A 17,083-nucleotide genomic window follows, 5' to 3' on the forward strand; every position below is an offset into this window, starting at 1 on the left:
GGCATCCAAGGAGGAGCTTCTATCATTCAGTTCCCCTAAAGATAGACATCTTGTTTCTGTGCTAACATAAGGGTGGTACAGAAAAGGAGAAGGAATCAGACAAGCACGCCAAGAGCAAGTAGTGACAGCGCTATATGTGTTGGAAACAACAACCTCAAAGAGCCTGAGTAGCCTGTATTGCTTTTTAATCACCTACTGCTTCATCTCTTCAGATCAATATAATATGGTTCTCATGTATTTGAAGTAATGTTTAAAAAAAAAGTTAAAATTACTACTTTATATGTTCTGCACAATTCTTCATGGCAATGTCTCAAATTGAGAAGTCCAGAATAGTCAGCTGACTATTTGAATTACAAGAAGCTATTCTATTTCCAGGAAATATTAGAACATCCTCAGGAATAAAACCCTTCATTGTGTAATCGCACACTCTTCCCTACTCACACAGGTCTTTCAGTTTTGGTCTGCCACGCCATTCTCCATAATTTGGGTTTGATCTTTTGTTGCCAGCCTATACAGAACTTTCTACCTCATTTTAAAAGGAAAACAAATACTGTCTTTTAAATCAGTTCTTTCCATAGCTTACCACAGCCTTGTGTTTTGATATTGCAGAAGCATGCAAATAAGCATAAAAGTTCTTAACAGAAATATAGCAAATATATATGGGAAGTTAAGCCTGCACAATTTCCCAATGGTTATATTCAAAATTACTACTAGCAGGTAACAAAACAGTGACAGAGTAGAAATTAAACTTTTTGCTTACCTATAATACATATGTAAACCTCTCCAAACAAAAATACCACGTAAGAAACAAGGTGTATTTAAGTGAACACTGAATTTGTCTTGTAGGGTAAATCTCAAACAACTGAAATGTAAGCAGAAGCATTACCTCATCAGAAGAGAGCAGGTAAATAGGTGTTAACATAGGAATTTCACTTAATTCACAACTCAGGCCAAGTGATATCAGAATCTCCTTGAGAACTTCATATCTCTTGGTATTGCTTATCTTAAGCAAATTAAAATCCTCTTCAGTTCGGACATCCATAGAATTGATATCCAGTTCCAAGTGTGCCTGGCAGGATATGTGCAGAGAGAATAAAAAAAAATTACTTTGTTGGTATTACACATTTTAGCATGGCAGAGAAAGGCAAGCACAACAGTTCCAAAAGCATCTTTGTTCTGACTGTGGTTGCTGAACTATCCAATGTTACTAGTGCAATTTAAAACTTTCTCATGTCTTCATCATATCTACACAAGTAGGGCTTTATTATCCTAATAAACTAGGGAATACCTATATATTTATAGTTTCCGATTCAGGGATCACAGTTGCCAGTACATTACACAAAATAGCCCTTCTTAATAAATGGGTCTTCTCCTAGAGGAGTTGTTCAAACTTGTATTTACCAACTTAAACTTCTCCTTCTGCTTTTCATGTCTGCTAGCAACCTGGAACCAACAGCAATATTGGTCATATTCTGGCTTGTACAAGAGCAGAATTACATTAAAATTGAAAGAGCTTTATCAGAGGTTGCACAAGATATGTAGAACTCAGGCTGAGCAAGTCCTTACTGTGTCACATGGATTAAGTTGCAATCAGTGCAGATAAAGAAATGCTTCTGTCTGAAAAAGAACTAAGAACCCCAGAACACCACCTTGTAGAGAATCACTTCTCAAGGCTGAAGCAGATGCTTAAAAGTAGAAATGAAATGCAGAAGAAAAAAAAAAAAATCCTTTCTAGACCTCTTTTTGGTTGGGGGTGGGGGGGTGGGTGTGTGTGTGGGGTGTTCGGTGGTTTTTGTGGGTTTTTTGTTTGTTTTTTAAATAAGTGTTCCACGATATTTAGAAGCCTTTGTACCCTACTATATGTATATTCATTTAATGAAAAACACAAGCTATTATCTTTTATTTCTCCAATTTTGCACATTTTAATGGTGTTCTTCATCTCTCATATATGATCTACTTTATTGAAATTCAGGGAAATATGCTGAAATGGGAGAGGGGGAACAGAAGAATACAGAAAAAAGGGAAACAACAAGTCTCTGACAGAATATTTAATGGCTGATGTCACTGTCAGTCCCCTGAAGAGAAAACAATAAGGCTTTTCAAATCCAGACTGGAAGTAATTTAAAATTATAAAATGACACAATAATCCTTTTAATCTGATTTTTGAAGCTATACTGTAATGCCCTTATTCTGGGGAAAACCTCTGCAGTATTGAGTTTTACTACAGCAGAAGGGTCAATTTAAACGGTACAGCAAAGCAGGTTTTACCATGGAACTTGCAGAAAAGGATAGCAACAGTATCTAATCAATTTTCTAGTACAAGCATACAGCACATGGGTGGCATAACTTCCTACACAGAGCTATAAACATGCTACTATGTATAACAGTTTCCAAAAAGCTAGCAGATTTACTCTGATAAACTGATAAGAGACAAAAACGCTTCTAAGAAACCTGATGACTACTTCTGAATTACATAATTGCTAGAAGAGTATATGCTACCTGATACGTGAGCAGTTAAATTTGAGTGCTCTGGGCTCCTGCAAAAGTTCTCCTGTAACTACAATATTTGTAAAAATAGGTCCTAGAATCTTTCATAAAGTTTGTTCAGCTATGTCTCCATTATATTCCTCATCTACTTAAATACTGGTAAATAAACCTTGCTCTGCTTTTCTCAATGTGCTGTTTGAAAGCAAAGACAGAGTAAGGGAAGCGATGTAATTGTGAACAGCCATGCTAAAAAGAAAATGTTTACCTCTGCTCCTACTGAGGCTAACTCAAAACATGCAAGTTGCCTTCAGGCTCACTTTAAAAGTTTTACTGTGAAATGGCTGAAATCTTTCCAGATATAATAGCACAGGTTATACACCCAGGTAGACGCGTACTTCCAGGGCACAGACTTATTTTCTAAGCTTAACGGTACCTCTTATCAGCCTTTCTATTACTCAGAACTTTAGCCAGGTATCTGTGAATATTTAAATAATCAGTGACCAACATTTACCTTTAACACAGCCATGGAAGCTTCCTCACCCATTCATTATCCAGGAAGACAGAGAGTAACAATAACAAAAAAGATTATGAACGTTTGAACTTATCTGTTGTTTAACTTTTTGAGGGGGTGTGGATTTTGTTTGGTTGTTGGGTGGGGGTTTTTTTTGTTTTTTTTTTACAGAGATCACAATACTGTAACACTGTAACACTATTTGCTGGGATATTATTATTCTTAAGTAGAGCGAGTAAGATTTTGGCTCATTCTAGACACCCCCACTTCTGTCCCCCAGGTACGCTGAGCTATTTGTTAGGTGCAGAACATTAAACATTTAAAAGTTTAAAGCCTGAAGGAAGACTCAGGAAACAAAAAAGCAAGTTTCCAGCAGAGTAGATTCTCTACCCCGCCTGCCCCCCCTGAAAAAAATATAGTATATATTACTGACTGAAAACATGTCAAGGTTTAGAAAACAATAAACAAGTTTTAGAATTTTAATTTTGATAGTAAATAGAAAAAATGCATTCCAGTTGAATAAAGGGGTTTTTTAAATGATGGAACAGCAAGGCCAACATCATGAACCTAACATCCATCTAGATATTAGCCCTGGTTTGCTTCATTCACAACACTAAGAAACAAACAGAATATAACTGAGAAAATGGTAGTAATAGTAGCAAAAAAAGAACCAACAGACCTAAATCAACAATGGTATTTCAGTGCAGTCAGAGACTAACCATTATTGTGCAGTTACTTCCTCAAGCAAGAATTGTACAGCAGTTTTTCTAGACATGGCATGCAACAAGTAAGAGAGGCTGGGACTCTTTCATTCACTAGTCAGATCCAGAAGTGCTGGCTACCTTAACCTTAAACCTTAAGAGGAGACGTCTTTCAAGTTTCTTGCAAGGTTTATTTTACATCCCCTCCTGACTCTCTGGTTCACTATAGTTCATATTTTTGTAAGGATGTCTTTTTTTATCTTGCCAGTATAAGCTTTCACCCCGAGTCCACCAACGACTCAGATTTTCCTGTTCCCACCTCCCAAAATCTGCAAAACGCACAGTTGTATCACTGCACAACTTCTAGCAGGCAGAAAAGGATAGCTCTGCTCTTGAAGATGCTTGCTTACTATGCAAATCTGCTCTCTCCTCTACCACCCGCTGTGATCTTGCATGAGCTACACGTGCATGGCTACATGGTGAAAACAAGGAAGTGGAATAGCAGTGACATTCCCTACCATTCTTTAAGCTTCCCGAGGATCAAGTGAAAACCATTCTGCATTCAGAGACCTTGTACATTCACTGAGACATCCATCTATACCTCCCCTTGACAAGCATCCCCAAGAGCATGCAACAGGAACAAGTGAACTTTTTTAGCATACCACAACGTCATGTAGCAACGAGCAAATTAATGCTTCTGCATACACAGTACCTGAGTAAGAATGGCTTCTCCTCCACTGTCTCCATAAGTCAGATGAACAATAACTGTATCTTTATCAGCATTATTTAATTGACTTAATGTCTTCACTTTGCTGGTATCTTCCTTCATCACTTCCTCAAAAATACAGCCACTGACCAAAAGATTTAACTTAATTTCAGTACTGTCCATTTTAGAGACCACTAATTCATGAACAGTCTTCTTCAGTTTGTTTTTTCTCTTTATTTGTATGCCATCAAATGTAAAAGATGAAGCAAACCCTAGAATCTTTCCGCCCCTAGATAAAAACTTCATAAATTGTTTGTGGTTCTCCTCAGAAATAGGCTCCTCTGTGGCAATGATCAACAGCAATGCATTATCAATCCATGGAGCTTTCAGAACTTGCTCCTCATGCAGCTGGTAGATGGCGTAGCTGCCTGCATCAATGCAGTCCTGAAGGATTGATTTTACCTGCTCAAATTCCACTTTTGCAGTTTCAGAGCCAAGATAAATCAATACATTAGGGGGCTTTCCAGCAAGGTTTACTCTCTTTATTCCTCTTGCTAGACAGTCATCATTCTTCTCTTCCAGTTTGCTATTGCAATCATCTGAAAGTTCTGGAATGTCTTCTGCAGAGGCAAATCTGACCGATTCAATAGTACTGTTTTCAAGTTGCAGGCATTCACGACAGCTGGAAAGATGCAAGTGATGATGTTCTCCAGCACCTGTCTCTTTGTCAGATAGACTGCTGGATTCATCTTCATGCTCACTTTCTTTCTCTAGCTTGGATTTCTCCTCTTCACCTTGTCCTGCAGACTCAGCTACTCCTAATCCTGATTTAAAAGTAGTCCCAGAAGTAGCAGCAGGAGTTACTTCATCTATTTGTGTACTGCTTACACTTTGCTCTTTTACAGATGATGCCACCTGCAAAAACTCCTTCAGAGTAGATTCCTGCAAATGGACAGCTGGAAGAGTTAAAGAATAAGAAAAGGGGGTTATAAAAATGATATTAAAAGAGGTATGATGAATATCACTACCACAGCGGGATTTAGATTTAATTTCAGTACAAATCACCTATAATAGCAAGAATTTCCCTTGTTTGACACACCAATCCTAACCCCCCCCCCAAGAACGTAATAAATTTGCACTCATAACACAAGTCATTTACTCTAATGACTCTTTGTTTCAGGAAAGTCTGACAGAGCACAACACTCGATATTTACGGGGCACATTTAAACAAACTAACATTTACTGTGAGTGCAAAAACATTTGCACAAAAGTAAAACATGACAGCTACTGTACCCAAAGCAGATGTGTTCTTAATGGAACACTAGTCTATGGGTGGGAAAGTGAGGAAGTTCTCATAAATGCATCACCTTGTCAGCTTGTTCTTTTGCCTGTCCCTCTGTCCCCAGCAAAGGGCAAAATGAAGCAAGGGAAGTACCTTTGGAAAAATACTGGGCCCTTAAGGAGGGCATGGTGGAAAATTGCCTACTGCTATTTTGAAATAAACTATTTTGAAATAAGCTAATAAAGTGATGATATTGGGTAAGATGGAAACATTGAACCATGTCTCTTGCATTGCTGAAGGTTGCAGATAAAAGTTTGGCACAAGTTAAAGGGGGTAAAAAAAGTCTGAACTGCTTTCAGTCTGCAGAAAGGGAGACGTACCCACCCATAGCAAGACTTGGGAGCTATGAATCCGAGGGAAAACTAGCAAATAGGAAGAATTGTTAAACCTTCCCCTTTCTCTCCCCGAAAAGGATGGAAATGCAAAGGTAAAAAATTTCTAGCAAATACAAGTGAGAAAAGAAGGGCTTGTCAGCGTGAAACTTGCAGAGCAAACTATATAAGAGGAAAGAAAAAATTCTCTTCATAAGGTAATTTTTTTTTCAGCTGCTGAGCCACGAAAATATTTCAAATCAAAGTCTGCAAAATTTTACTGAATCCCTCTCCACTCCCATAAGGCCAAATAAACTTACTATGTTTTTGTTTCTGATTTCTCAAAGAAATTCAGTGAGAAACTTGATTAACAAAATAGGCAACTGGCACACAATACACCAGATCCAAGTTCAATCACTTTCTTCACTTAACAACATTTGCATTCCCTTGAAACTGTATCCCCTTTGCCTAGTTTGGAGCAGAAATTTGAAGCGAGGTTTTTTCACATCCCAGGAGAATTTCAGAGCTACCAGCCTATATGCTATTCCATCAACAGCCTCCATCAGCCTGTTATCCTGGAGCAGTTCTAGCATGCACACAGTACCTGAAGCAAAATGAGCCAGAAAACATTCTGAAAAGTAAATGACTGGGGCACTCTCTCAGCTTCCATCCCCTCCTTGCATGAATACTTTTGCAGAACAGCACCAAGAGACAGAGTTTCACATCAGACACATTTGTGAGCATATTCCTACCCTCTTGCACCCTAGCTAGCTGTTCTCGATTTTGTTATTCCCCGACTTTTGCCAAAGCACTATGATCTACATAAAAAACCCAACCAAGCAAACAAAAAAACTCCACAACCAAACAAAAAAAAACCCAGACCAAAACAAAAAACCCAAGCCCCTTTTTTTTTTTTTAAGCAGGGTAGGGGGCAGAGAAGAGGATTTTTTTGTAGCCCAAATAATTTTATTAATCTACGTGACCCACAGGTTTATCAACACAGCTGAGAAGACACAACTAGGCAGGAAGAAATGAGACTGCTGCTGACCAAAAAAAAACAAAAAACAAACCAACCAAAAAAAAAAAAGCATGGTTCTACCCCCCAAGAGCTCACTACTCTACAATACCCTACAGACTGCATATTATGGCACTTTTAGAACGGTGCTGGAAAAAAAGAAGTTCAATCTCATGCAGCAAAGGGAGGTGAAGCTTGCACTTCCCACAGCCCAGACAACAATTCTATTTAAGAATGGTGTTAGAAGTGCAACCACGACTACTTCCTTCTCTCTGTGGAATTAGCCATGAACTCCCTCCCTGCCTTAGCTGAAACTATTAAACTAGTGAGGACATAATGGCTCACAGTTTTGATATCATTAAATTCACCCCCTAAAGAAATAAATCACCCACCAAAAATTCAAAATTCAGTTAGCAATGACACCATCCTCCTTCCCCTGGTTGTCCCTCTCCCTGTTTAGAAAGCATTTGTGAGCTTTTCTCAGTGATCTAAAGGATTAAGATGCTCAAGTTACAGCAATTGTTCTCAGCCCATGTTTAGCTTTGAATACACTTTTATTTCAAATCTGAAAAAAGAAGACATTTGCCTAAAACCTTCTGTATTTTTGTTTCAAATAGATCTAAAAATTTAACAGACAAGACTTACAGAAACAGCATTTTCTAACTTCACCTTTGTGACATTTATACATTCATGCATTTGCAAAAGGTTAAACAACATCTTGGATACTTGGAGATCTCATCATACTAAGGTGAATTATTGGAAGTAGCTTATGAGGCATTAAAGAAAAAGAGGGCTGTTTATTCCAAAAATCTTTTGATCCATTTTTCTGTTATTTCTGCTGCTGCATTTGTAAGATGTTCTGTAAAGAGAGAAACTCACTCAAAAAGTGGTCTAACTTTTCAAGGATCTTTATATTGGACAGTATTCATTATAAAATATGGTCATGCTACAGTGATCAACTGCCTAGAATGACAACAGGAAGAAAACATTGTGCCAAAATAAATGCATAGTTTTTTATGTAGGTATAAAGACTATAAGCACAGTCCTAAAATAACCATGAAACAAACATGTTCTGCCATTAAAAACAATTCATCAAGATACTTACAAACGATCTTGTGTGGCACCATTCCGTTATCCATTTGAAGCCTGTCTTCCATGAATGCTATTCCAAGGTTACTGAAATTATCTACACTTGCTTCAGCAATTAACTTATAAGGCTCACCAGGTTTATAGGCCAATGGTGAACAATAGTCTGACCACTTCACAATCTAGAATAAAGCATATGCATGTTTTTCAGTTTGAAAAGGTTACAGAAAAATATCAAAATACCAACAGTATTATGAGTGTGCAAGATGAACTGCAAATAAAAACTGCCCTTCCTTCCCGAACGATTCTGCTATTAAAAAGCAGCACAACAGTAGGCAGAGCCAACAGAGGAACATTATCAGACCAAAACAGCACAACCAGCAAACCCAAGGACTGGAAGTAATTTTAAAGAAAGTACTTTAAAAAAAAAAAAAAGCAAGCTACTAGGATTACAGAATACTAAATTGGCAGAATCAGTTTTAAGACTTGTTTCTGTGATGCCTGATGTGTTTAAAACAACTACTACATTTAATAGTATCATGAGACAACACATCTCAACTAGAGAAGGCTTTCAGTTGACAGTTCCTATCACACAAAACTGCACCCTTCATGACTACAAAGGTCAATGTATGAGACTGAATACAACCAAAAGAACCTACTGAGGAAGGGTCATGTAGCAAGCAATACCTGCTACAAGATTCAGGCCTGAGAGAATTAAACAAAGCAACATCCACATTAAATGTTGAAAGCAAGCTGGGAGTACAAATGCATCTTTCCCAAAGATCAAGGCTATAAAAGCTTCAAGTAACGCACAAAATGGCAGGAGAGCATTATCACATTCTATAAGTAAAATTCTATTTGTATTAATTTCCAAGACATGGCTTTCAGCACAAATTCTAAAATGAATGCTGATAAAAAGAGCAAAAGTAAACTACTAAGGTTTAATAAAAGTACACACTGACTATCAGAAGCATTAACTAAATACGGAAGAGTCAAGCTGCTTACCTACATCAAAAATTCCGTTCTCCAGAAAAGAAGCATTATGAAAGTGACACACTTGGGTTTGTTTTCTTCAAGAACGTTTGTTAAACCCAAACTACACAGCTGCACCTTCTTGGAGAACAAGTTTCAAGTTTAACTATAAAAGCCACAAATGGAAGAAAAGTGAAAAGAGTTTTGCTTTCCTTCTGAAAGGCAGGCACATTAATAAAGACTACAAATCTGTCTGCTGACTCATAACTGAAAATTACCCCTTTTAAACCTTATGTTTATAAAACAACAGTACCTAAGAAAATAATATTCAGACAACTGACGAACACAGTGATTTAAGAGTCGCGCTCTTATCACGACTTATCGCGCTCTAGAACTACCCGAAAGGAGGTTGTAGCAAGGTGGGTGTCGGTCTCTTCTCCCAAGTAACTAGCAATAGGACGAGAGGAAATGGCCTCAAGTTGCGCCAGGGGAGGTTTAGATTGGACGTGAGGAAAAATTTCTTTACTGAAAGAGTGGTTAAACATTGGAACAGGCTGCCCAGGGAAGTGGTTGAGTCCCCATCCCTGGAAGTATTTAAAAGATGTGTAGATGCGGCGCTTAGGGACATGGTTTAGTGGGCATGGTGGTGTTGGGTTGACGGTTGGACTCGGTGATCTTACAGGTCTTTTCCAACCTTTATGATTCTATGATTCTAAGAGTCAATTCTGAAAGCAAAAACCAAATAAGGCACCCAATTTCAGTGAAAATTGTGTGACTGATACCACAGCCTTTATCCTTTATAGGATACACAAACCAATTGTTCTCCTGTGAAGGCATTTTTAGAGACAATGAAGCACCACCTGTTTTCATGACCTAAAAAAAAATATTAGACTTCACCATGTCATGTGTTCCAGATACTGGGAGACAACCACATAGCAACTCCAGCACTTTGACACTGTCATCACCAAACCACTTTCATGAAGTTCACCCTTTTATCACTACACACAAGATGTAACACACCGATTAAACACAGTAAGAAAAAACACTTCTTTTGAATGCACAAAATGAGGGTGAGCTCTTAGTCTAATTATGAACAAGTAAAATATCTATCAGCTAAATTTACTTTTTTGCCTACTGCAGTTAAGTGGTTTACATAATATCCAAAAGAATCTATTTCCACCTTTTGACTTTACAGTATTTCCCAAGGGAACAAGAAGAAAGAAGAAACTCAGATTTCATACAACCTTAATGGTCACATCTCCTTTCTAAGTCATTCTCAAAGACAGTCTCTGATTAGCGCAACCCAAATGAGACCATCCAGTCTATACTCATATTGGTGGCCTTTGGATACCTAACAAGAAAACTAGCTGGGTATCTTCTGATACATCACCTATACTAACCCTTAGTGAACAAACTCAGTTTCAAAAAGAGAAAAAGATAGCAGCGTGTGGGCAGTGTGTTGGTGTTTACCACAAGGTCAGCTGCATGCTTTAACTTATGGGTTAAACTCCGACTCTGTAACACAAGAGCAAGTAACAGCTTCAAACCAGCCACACCAGAACACACAGCTGGTAAGAGCCAGCCCTCAAATTCATGACAGATGTATCACTCGGGTCCTGAACTCCTGGACATAACCACCACTCACTAGTAAAAGCAACGACAGCGAGTTTCTACCTCCAGGACCTTCTTAAAGGTCATCTCCATGACCGCACCACAAAGAAACACCAGCTCCGAAGTTACAGGATATATTTCTGGGCACACTAGTATTGACCAGTTCTGAAGCAGAACAAAATCGCCTTCTGGAAGATAGCTATACCAGACCCTGATAGATTTGAATCACTGTAGCTGGAGCATCAGTCAGACTTCACCCCACTGTCACTTGGGGAAGTCTGTGACCAAGTCAGCCAGAATTGCCCCAACCAACTGCCTTGAGTGATGACCTGGACAGCACCATCACTTTCCAGATGGAAGGTATTCCCAGCTGTGTTTAGTCTATTGGTACAACATCCACAGCTGGAATGGAAGTCTCCAGTTGTAGTCATAAGGCAGAAAACTCTTAACGCCCTGCTGCTAACCGCTGGCAATTCACAACCACCAGTGACAAACATGGCAGATACATTTGTGGTATAGGATACCAGCTTCCTTCTCTATTTTCCTCAGCGTATGACTCCGGGCTTCTATCTGTGGTGGAGGGTAAGAGACTCGCAGCGTATTTAGATATCCCTTTCTTACCCAGAGAACAGGCACAAGCAGGTAACACCCATGTCACCTGGAAACTGCGAGGAGGCTATATTGATGCTCTTGAGCTTTTTTTCATGGCACCAAGTAAAACATCAGACATGCTAACAAGTAAAAAGTAGTTATTGCTGTCTAGTGCAAATAGAGTGAATACACAAAAGAACCTCACAAAGTAAGGCTACTGCCAAGACATATGACCTGTAATCCTGCTCATGCAACGATCTATTTGCTTCATAACAAAAATCCTCAGAGAATATTTTCAAACAGGCCAAGCTTTCCTGCTACGACTAGAAATCTTCATCAAAATTCTGTCAGAATACAAAATGAAAGGCCAGCTCTTACTAAGAGATGAGAAATTATTTATACTGCTGCTTTCTGGGTCCACCTCAGTTTCAACAGAAACCAGTCACAGATCACTGATAGCCCTACAAAGAATGGCTTTTCTGTCTAGAAATTATCACAGGTCACAGGAGCAATCTGTTCTTACAGACCCTGTCTATGTCGACAGCTGGCTGCCAGAGGTAGCAGAATTAAAATTCACTAGAAGTCACATATACACAGAAGAACAATAAACAAAATAAAACAGCAGTCCTTTTCCTCTTTAGTTTCGGTCTTTCACCCAGACTATCGCTTTTGAGCTTGACAAATCAAATTAATTATTAATGTATACATAAGAATGCAAACATTTTCCATTCTAAAGAAAATGCAAACAAAACCAACAAGATTAAAAAACTCCGCTGAACAATAAACCCCAAAGAACAACAAACTAGAGCTTCAACTCAGATGTTTTTGTGGACCTCTCTGCTACAAAAAAAGTAAAGTAAAAAAAAAATAATCTCCCTTAGCCTTCTGTCTGAGTTGGCCCAGCACTCCCCAGGTGCACTCTGAGACAACATAGAGAGCACAGCAGGTATCCTATCTAGTTTATCTCCTAGAAGTAGGGCCCACCTGGATGGATTCCACAGTCTTACATCAAAGGCAATAAAAACATTTACAAACCAGCTAATGGATCTACTTCCTATGTGCTCCAAGGAAACATGAGGCCAGTAGAAGCAGAGTCAGAAGACTTCAGCAGAAAAGGTCTCAGTCCTCAGCAAGATTTCAGTGCCTCCAGGCCTCACACTCTAAGCGTCATGGAGATAATGATTTTGCCTGATGCAGCACTTCACCTGGACATCATTCCTCTAGAGGGCAAAGACTAACACGCTCCAAAAGCACGCTCTGTTGTAGACTTGACAGGCCTCCATGGAGGGTAAAGTTACTAAAAATTTGACTGCAGGCACAAATCTCGAATTGTGCCCATTCCCAATCTGTCCTTCTGTCCCTGCACTCAAATTACCTAAGACTATTCACCAACCACTCTGCTCTCAATGTTCACTCCAGCAGAGGACTCCTGGATCATCTCCCAGAACAAATGGCCTGGAAAATACACGTTCCTCATCCAGGGAAACGGACAGGCCACAAGCACCTGTGTATGTGACAGGTTTCCTTTAACTCCAAAAAGAAGCTTGAAACCTGATGCCAAAAAGCAAGGATGACAGATGGCCCTTTAGGGTGCTAAGCGGGGGCCATTCAGGAAGGCACCTTATCAACTGCCCTCAGGTGGTGATCCTAGCTTGTGGCATAGCCTGTTTAATGGGAGGGCTCTGTCGATTTTATGGTACCCCAGCGACCAGGCCAGAGGTTTTATTAATGCCTACCCAGTGATATCCTAGCATGCATGTCTTTCCATTTCTCGTCTTTCCAGTAGGTAATGAGGTCCATTCTGTCCTCTTCACTACAGAGAGCATACAGCACACATAACAACTGACTGCCTTAGGAAGGAACTATGACAACCTATACAGCTTAGAAGATTTTTCCTCCCTGCAAGGTAAGTTTATCTTTCGCTTTGGGTTAAAACCTTTCTCCCCCTTCAGACCTGCATCCAAGCTGAGACACCTAGGCAGCAAGCATTTCTCATGTGAGGAAAGAGTTATAAAACCAACAAATTTTAGGAGACAGACAGACATTATCTCAAGTTCATAGTAAGTTTTGATAGGGTCCGGATACTATTTTTATGCATAATCTGTATAGAGATGCTATATATTCAGTAATTCAAGTTTTAGAACATCATCTTTTAAATCCACATCTTCACACTTTCAATATAGTAGTGGAGAAGACACTTTTTAGATTTCTAAGTATCTAGGACATGAACATTTAGTAAGTATGCTTGCCATAAGGATTTCAGTGCTAGTTAAATTTGTATCTTTGGATGCCTCAATAACGTTTTGTAAGTATTATGCATTAAAAGGCAAACACAATTTATAAAATTCCAGCCAAGAAGTACTGCCATTCCCCTACTGCATTTTATAGAAAAGCAAAGAGATTAAAAGCTTGATTTTGGCCTTACTTCTGCAGACTGACAAAATTATCCAAATGTATAATACTTTAACTTGTACTTATAAATCACAATGAAAGATTCCAAGAGAGACTTCTATTTCAATTACAACTTTTCACAACCACTTGGTTGGAGGCTTGAAGAGCTTTTCAGAAAGCTTAACGTATGCTTGCTCTGTATATTCTTACTGAGGCATTTGTTTCAGCTAGTGTCAGAGACAGGATACTAAGCTAAATGGACTTCTGATCTGCCTTAGTATGACAGCTTTCAAGCATTTTTCTCCTGTTCAGCGTATCTAACCACACATGCCTTATTCAGTGTCACGATGGAATTCTGCAGTTCCCATCCACAGCCAGAGAAGTGTTGTACTAAAAAAAAAATCTCAGTAAAACATCTATGGGTCTATTTGAAGCATAAAATAGAACTAGAGTATTAACAGTGATTCATTTTAATGAAGAGGTTACCTTTTTATTCCCAATAACATTATAAACATACAAAATCTGCCATTGATTTTTTTTTCCTTCAAGTGTTTTAGGTTTATACCTACCAAATGACCCATCTGTACTACTTTCTATGCAAGAAACAAAGAGAACTACTTACCTCTTTTGAAGAGCCAGGTACTTTCTGCAAATTATCTGTCTGAGCTGAAATGCTTTCTGTCACAAAAGCTATATGTTCTGCTTTAAGTAACTTATCAGGATAAATAAAAGGAGAAATGAGAAGTAGACTCCATCTGTTTAAGTCATCAAGGAACTGAAAGAGACAGGAAAGAAAAATAAGTCTGTATAGCAAGCATCTGATTTAATAATTCATTTTTAAATTATGCCCAGCCTAAATTAAAATCTGATCCTTCAGCCTTACATGAAGGGTCTCTACCATTTCACACTCCCCACGAAGAAAACAAGGGGTAAAGGTCTGAACCATTAAGCAGGAACACAGCACAAGTAAAACTAAAAGTGACAACCAAGCTTTTAAGCCAATTCAGACTCCAGCTTTCAGCTTTACAGGAAGAACGCACAAGTGAGCAGGCCACAAGACCACTATGCTATTGGCACTGTGACGGTTGTGGGCCATTTGCCACTGGCAACATCCCTCATTCAACCCAGTCCTCCTCTCCCATTCACACTGCAGTTCACCCTGCCTCTTCCTTCCTTCCCTCTTCTCCCCTGACTACACAAACCCACGGTCCTGCTGTCTCAGTTCTGGTGGCTGAAGGGCACTGTCTGCTACTTGGCAGGGACTGAGAAAGCAGTCACAACACACAGTCTGCCTGGTCAGTCACTACAGCCCCTCTAGCTGGATACTAGTCCAGGCAGCGTTCATTCTGGTTGGGTAACAATCCTCCAGGAAACATACAGTCCCACTGCTAAGTCACATACGCTGTCTCTACACCCATCTGCCAAAAGATGGGTGCAACCTGTGAGCCACAAGTGACCCAAGAACTATATTCTACACAGGTCTAATTTTTAGACCTAATTTACAAAGTTTCAGGACTTCCTTTGTAAAGCCAGTTATATGAAGACAGTCATATTTTGTGGACATACACAACATCAGGACAAATTCTTTAAAAAGTGATTTGAAAACTCTTAAAAAAATTTGAAATAAAAGGAGAGGGTACTTACATATATATATAAAAAATATTTGAAATAAAAGGAGAGGGTACTTATATATATATATAAAAATAAAAGTCCTCATGCATTTACACCAAAATTACTCATTCAGTATGTAACTCTAAGTTTAGAGTTAAAGAAATAACTCATTCGAAATAAATTTGTCCATAAGGTAGTCTATCCACTTAGCAGACCATTGTACCAACATTTCCTTCATTAAATTATAAAAATGGTTCCCTCTCTTGTCCTCACAAATGAGCAAATAAAGCTCAATAGCTGGAATCAGTAGACCAAAGAACAGTTTTAAGAACCTCAAAGCTTCTCAATACATAATCTGATCCCACATCATATTACATCAACTTTTACGTAGATATTGCATTGAACTTAATTTTTCTGCCATATTTTAAAAGTGGCAAACATTAGAAATAGATATTTTGCTACTACTATACTAGAAACACATGCTTTGCACACCTTCAGTAATTTTATGTGGAAACATAAGAGAATTTCCCTATAGCACACTAAATGTGTACATCACTCCACATCTAAAATGAAACTGCACAATATTAAGTCTATGGGGATAGATTGCCAAACGAACCAGCTTTACTGAGCACAGAAGCTGCAAGAGTAAACATTGCTACCTTCCACAGGAAAGTGAACTGAACTCAAAGCTTTACAGCATCTTAAGCATCCAATTTGATTAAAGATCAAACAAAAAAACTTTACAGGTTACAATTTATGACTTGCTGGTATCTTATCTTAAGGAAGCTACTGATCCCAAGCCAGAGGCAGTTATACCTACTTGGAAAGCAAAGTAGCTCAGCTAGCTTCCTAGAAGCCAAAAAAGCATGCTAATTAACCTTTTTCTCTTCACAGTGTTCTCAGACAATGTAGAGAGCTCCACAGTGATGCTGCCTCTATCTTTAATGCAGCCAGATCAGAGCCCTTATATGCCACACTACCGACGTGCAGCGTGGCAGGCATCTTCCACAGGGATTCTCAGAGTCAAATGCAACTGGTAACTTTCAATACATATTTTTAAGAGACAAATACATTTTGAGTAATAGCATTGACTTTACACCAAACTTCAAGCCAAGCTACAGTTCCCTATTGGGAGTTGGGAAACCCTTTAAACATAAATAACCTGACAAGCTTATAGAGTCAGTCTGCATGAATAACATTGCAGACAGAAAAAAATGTGCTTACTGTGCAAGGACCAAGGAGAAGCTATTTCAGAAATGAGCAGAAGTGGAGCAAAGAACAGCATAAATTAGTTGAAATATGATTTACAAAACAATAATTCAGGCCAATTGAGGCTGAACTCCTCTAAACACATGGACAATTATTTGGTTTTGTTTTTAAGAGCTTTATTAAAATGTGAATTATGTGTTTAACTTTCCTGTGAGAGATTCTGAGATTGTCATCATCGCTTTTAAGTATGAAATAATCTGCACATTAGATAGCAGAGACTATTTTTGAACAAACTCCATTAGCATTTGCGATCTTATTTTCACTGCACTGAAAACATCCTCTTTACACACAGAGTTTATGAAAAGCTTCTCTGCTTCTTAAAGAGTAGCACTTAGCCAACGACATCGTTCATAAATACATTTCAGTAACACCCATTTAAGTAAAATGTCTAACAGCAGATAATTTCCACAAACACACACATAAACATCAGCAAAACAGTTATCAAGAAGATTCTTATCCACATGAATTCTGGTATTCAG

General features: G+C 38.6%; 1 protein-coding gene across 3 annotated transcripts in view; it reads right to left on the minus strand.

Annotated features, from left to right (window-relative positions):
• The window catches only part of HLCS (holocarboxylase synthetase), a 129,962-nt gene that overhangs the window by 111,569 nt on the left and 1,310 nt on the right, over window positions 1-17,083 (minus strand). For 2 of the 3 annotated variants that reach the window (XR_012996625.1, XM_076353832.1), the window contains exons 2-5: window positions 14,347-14,499; window positions 8,179-8,341; window positions 4,412-5,361; window positions 887-1,069 (exon numbers count right to left, since the gene is read on the minus strand). Coding sequence is in view for 2 of the 3 variants with exons in the window: in XM_076353832.1 (XP_076209947.1) it covers window positions 887-1,069; window positions 4,412-5,361; window positions 8,179-8,341; window positions 14,347-14,499 (1,449 nt within the window). In the remaining variant the exon portion in view is untranslated. Of the gene's footprint in view, window positions 1-886; window positions 1,070-4,411; window positions 5,362-8,178; window positions 8,342-9,164; window positions 9,235-14,346; window positions 14,500-17,083 lie in introns of those variants that run through there. The other variant, XM_076353845.1, reaches the window with a different exon arrangement.

The sequence above is a fragment of the Aptenodytes patagonicus genome, chromosome 1, assembly GCF_965638725.1.
Source record: "Aptenodytes patagonicus chromosome 1, bAptPat1.pri.cur, whole genome shotgun sequence".
Classification (NCBI taxonomy): domain Eukaryota; kingdom Metazoa; phylum Chordata; class Aves; order Sphenisciformes; family Spheniscidae; genus Aptenodytes; species Aptenodytes patagonicus.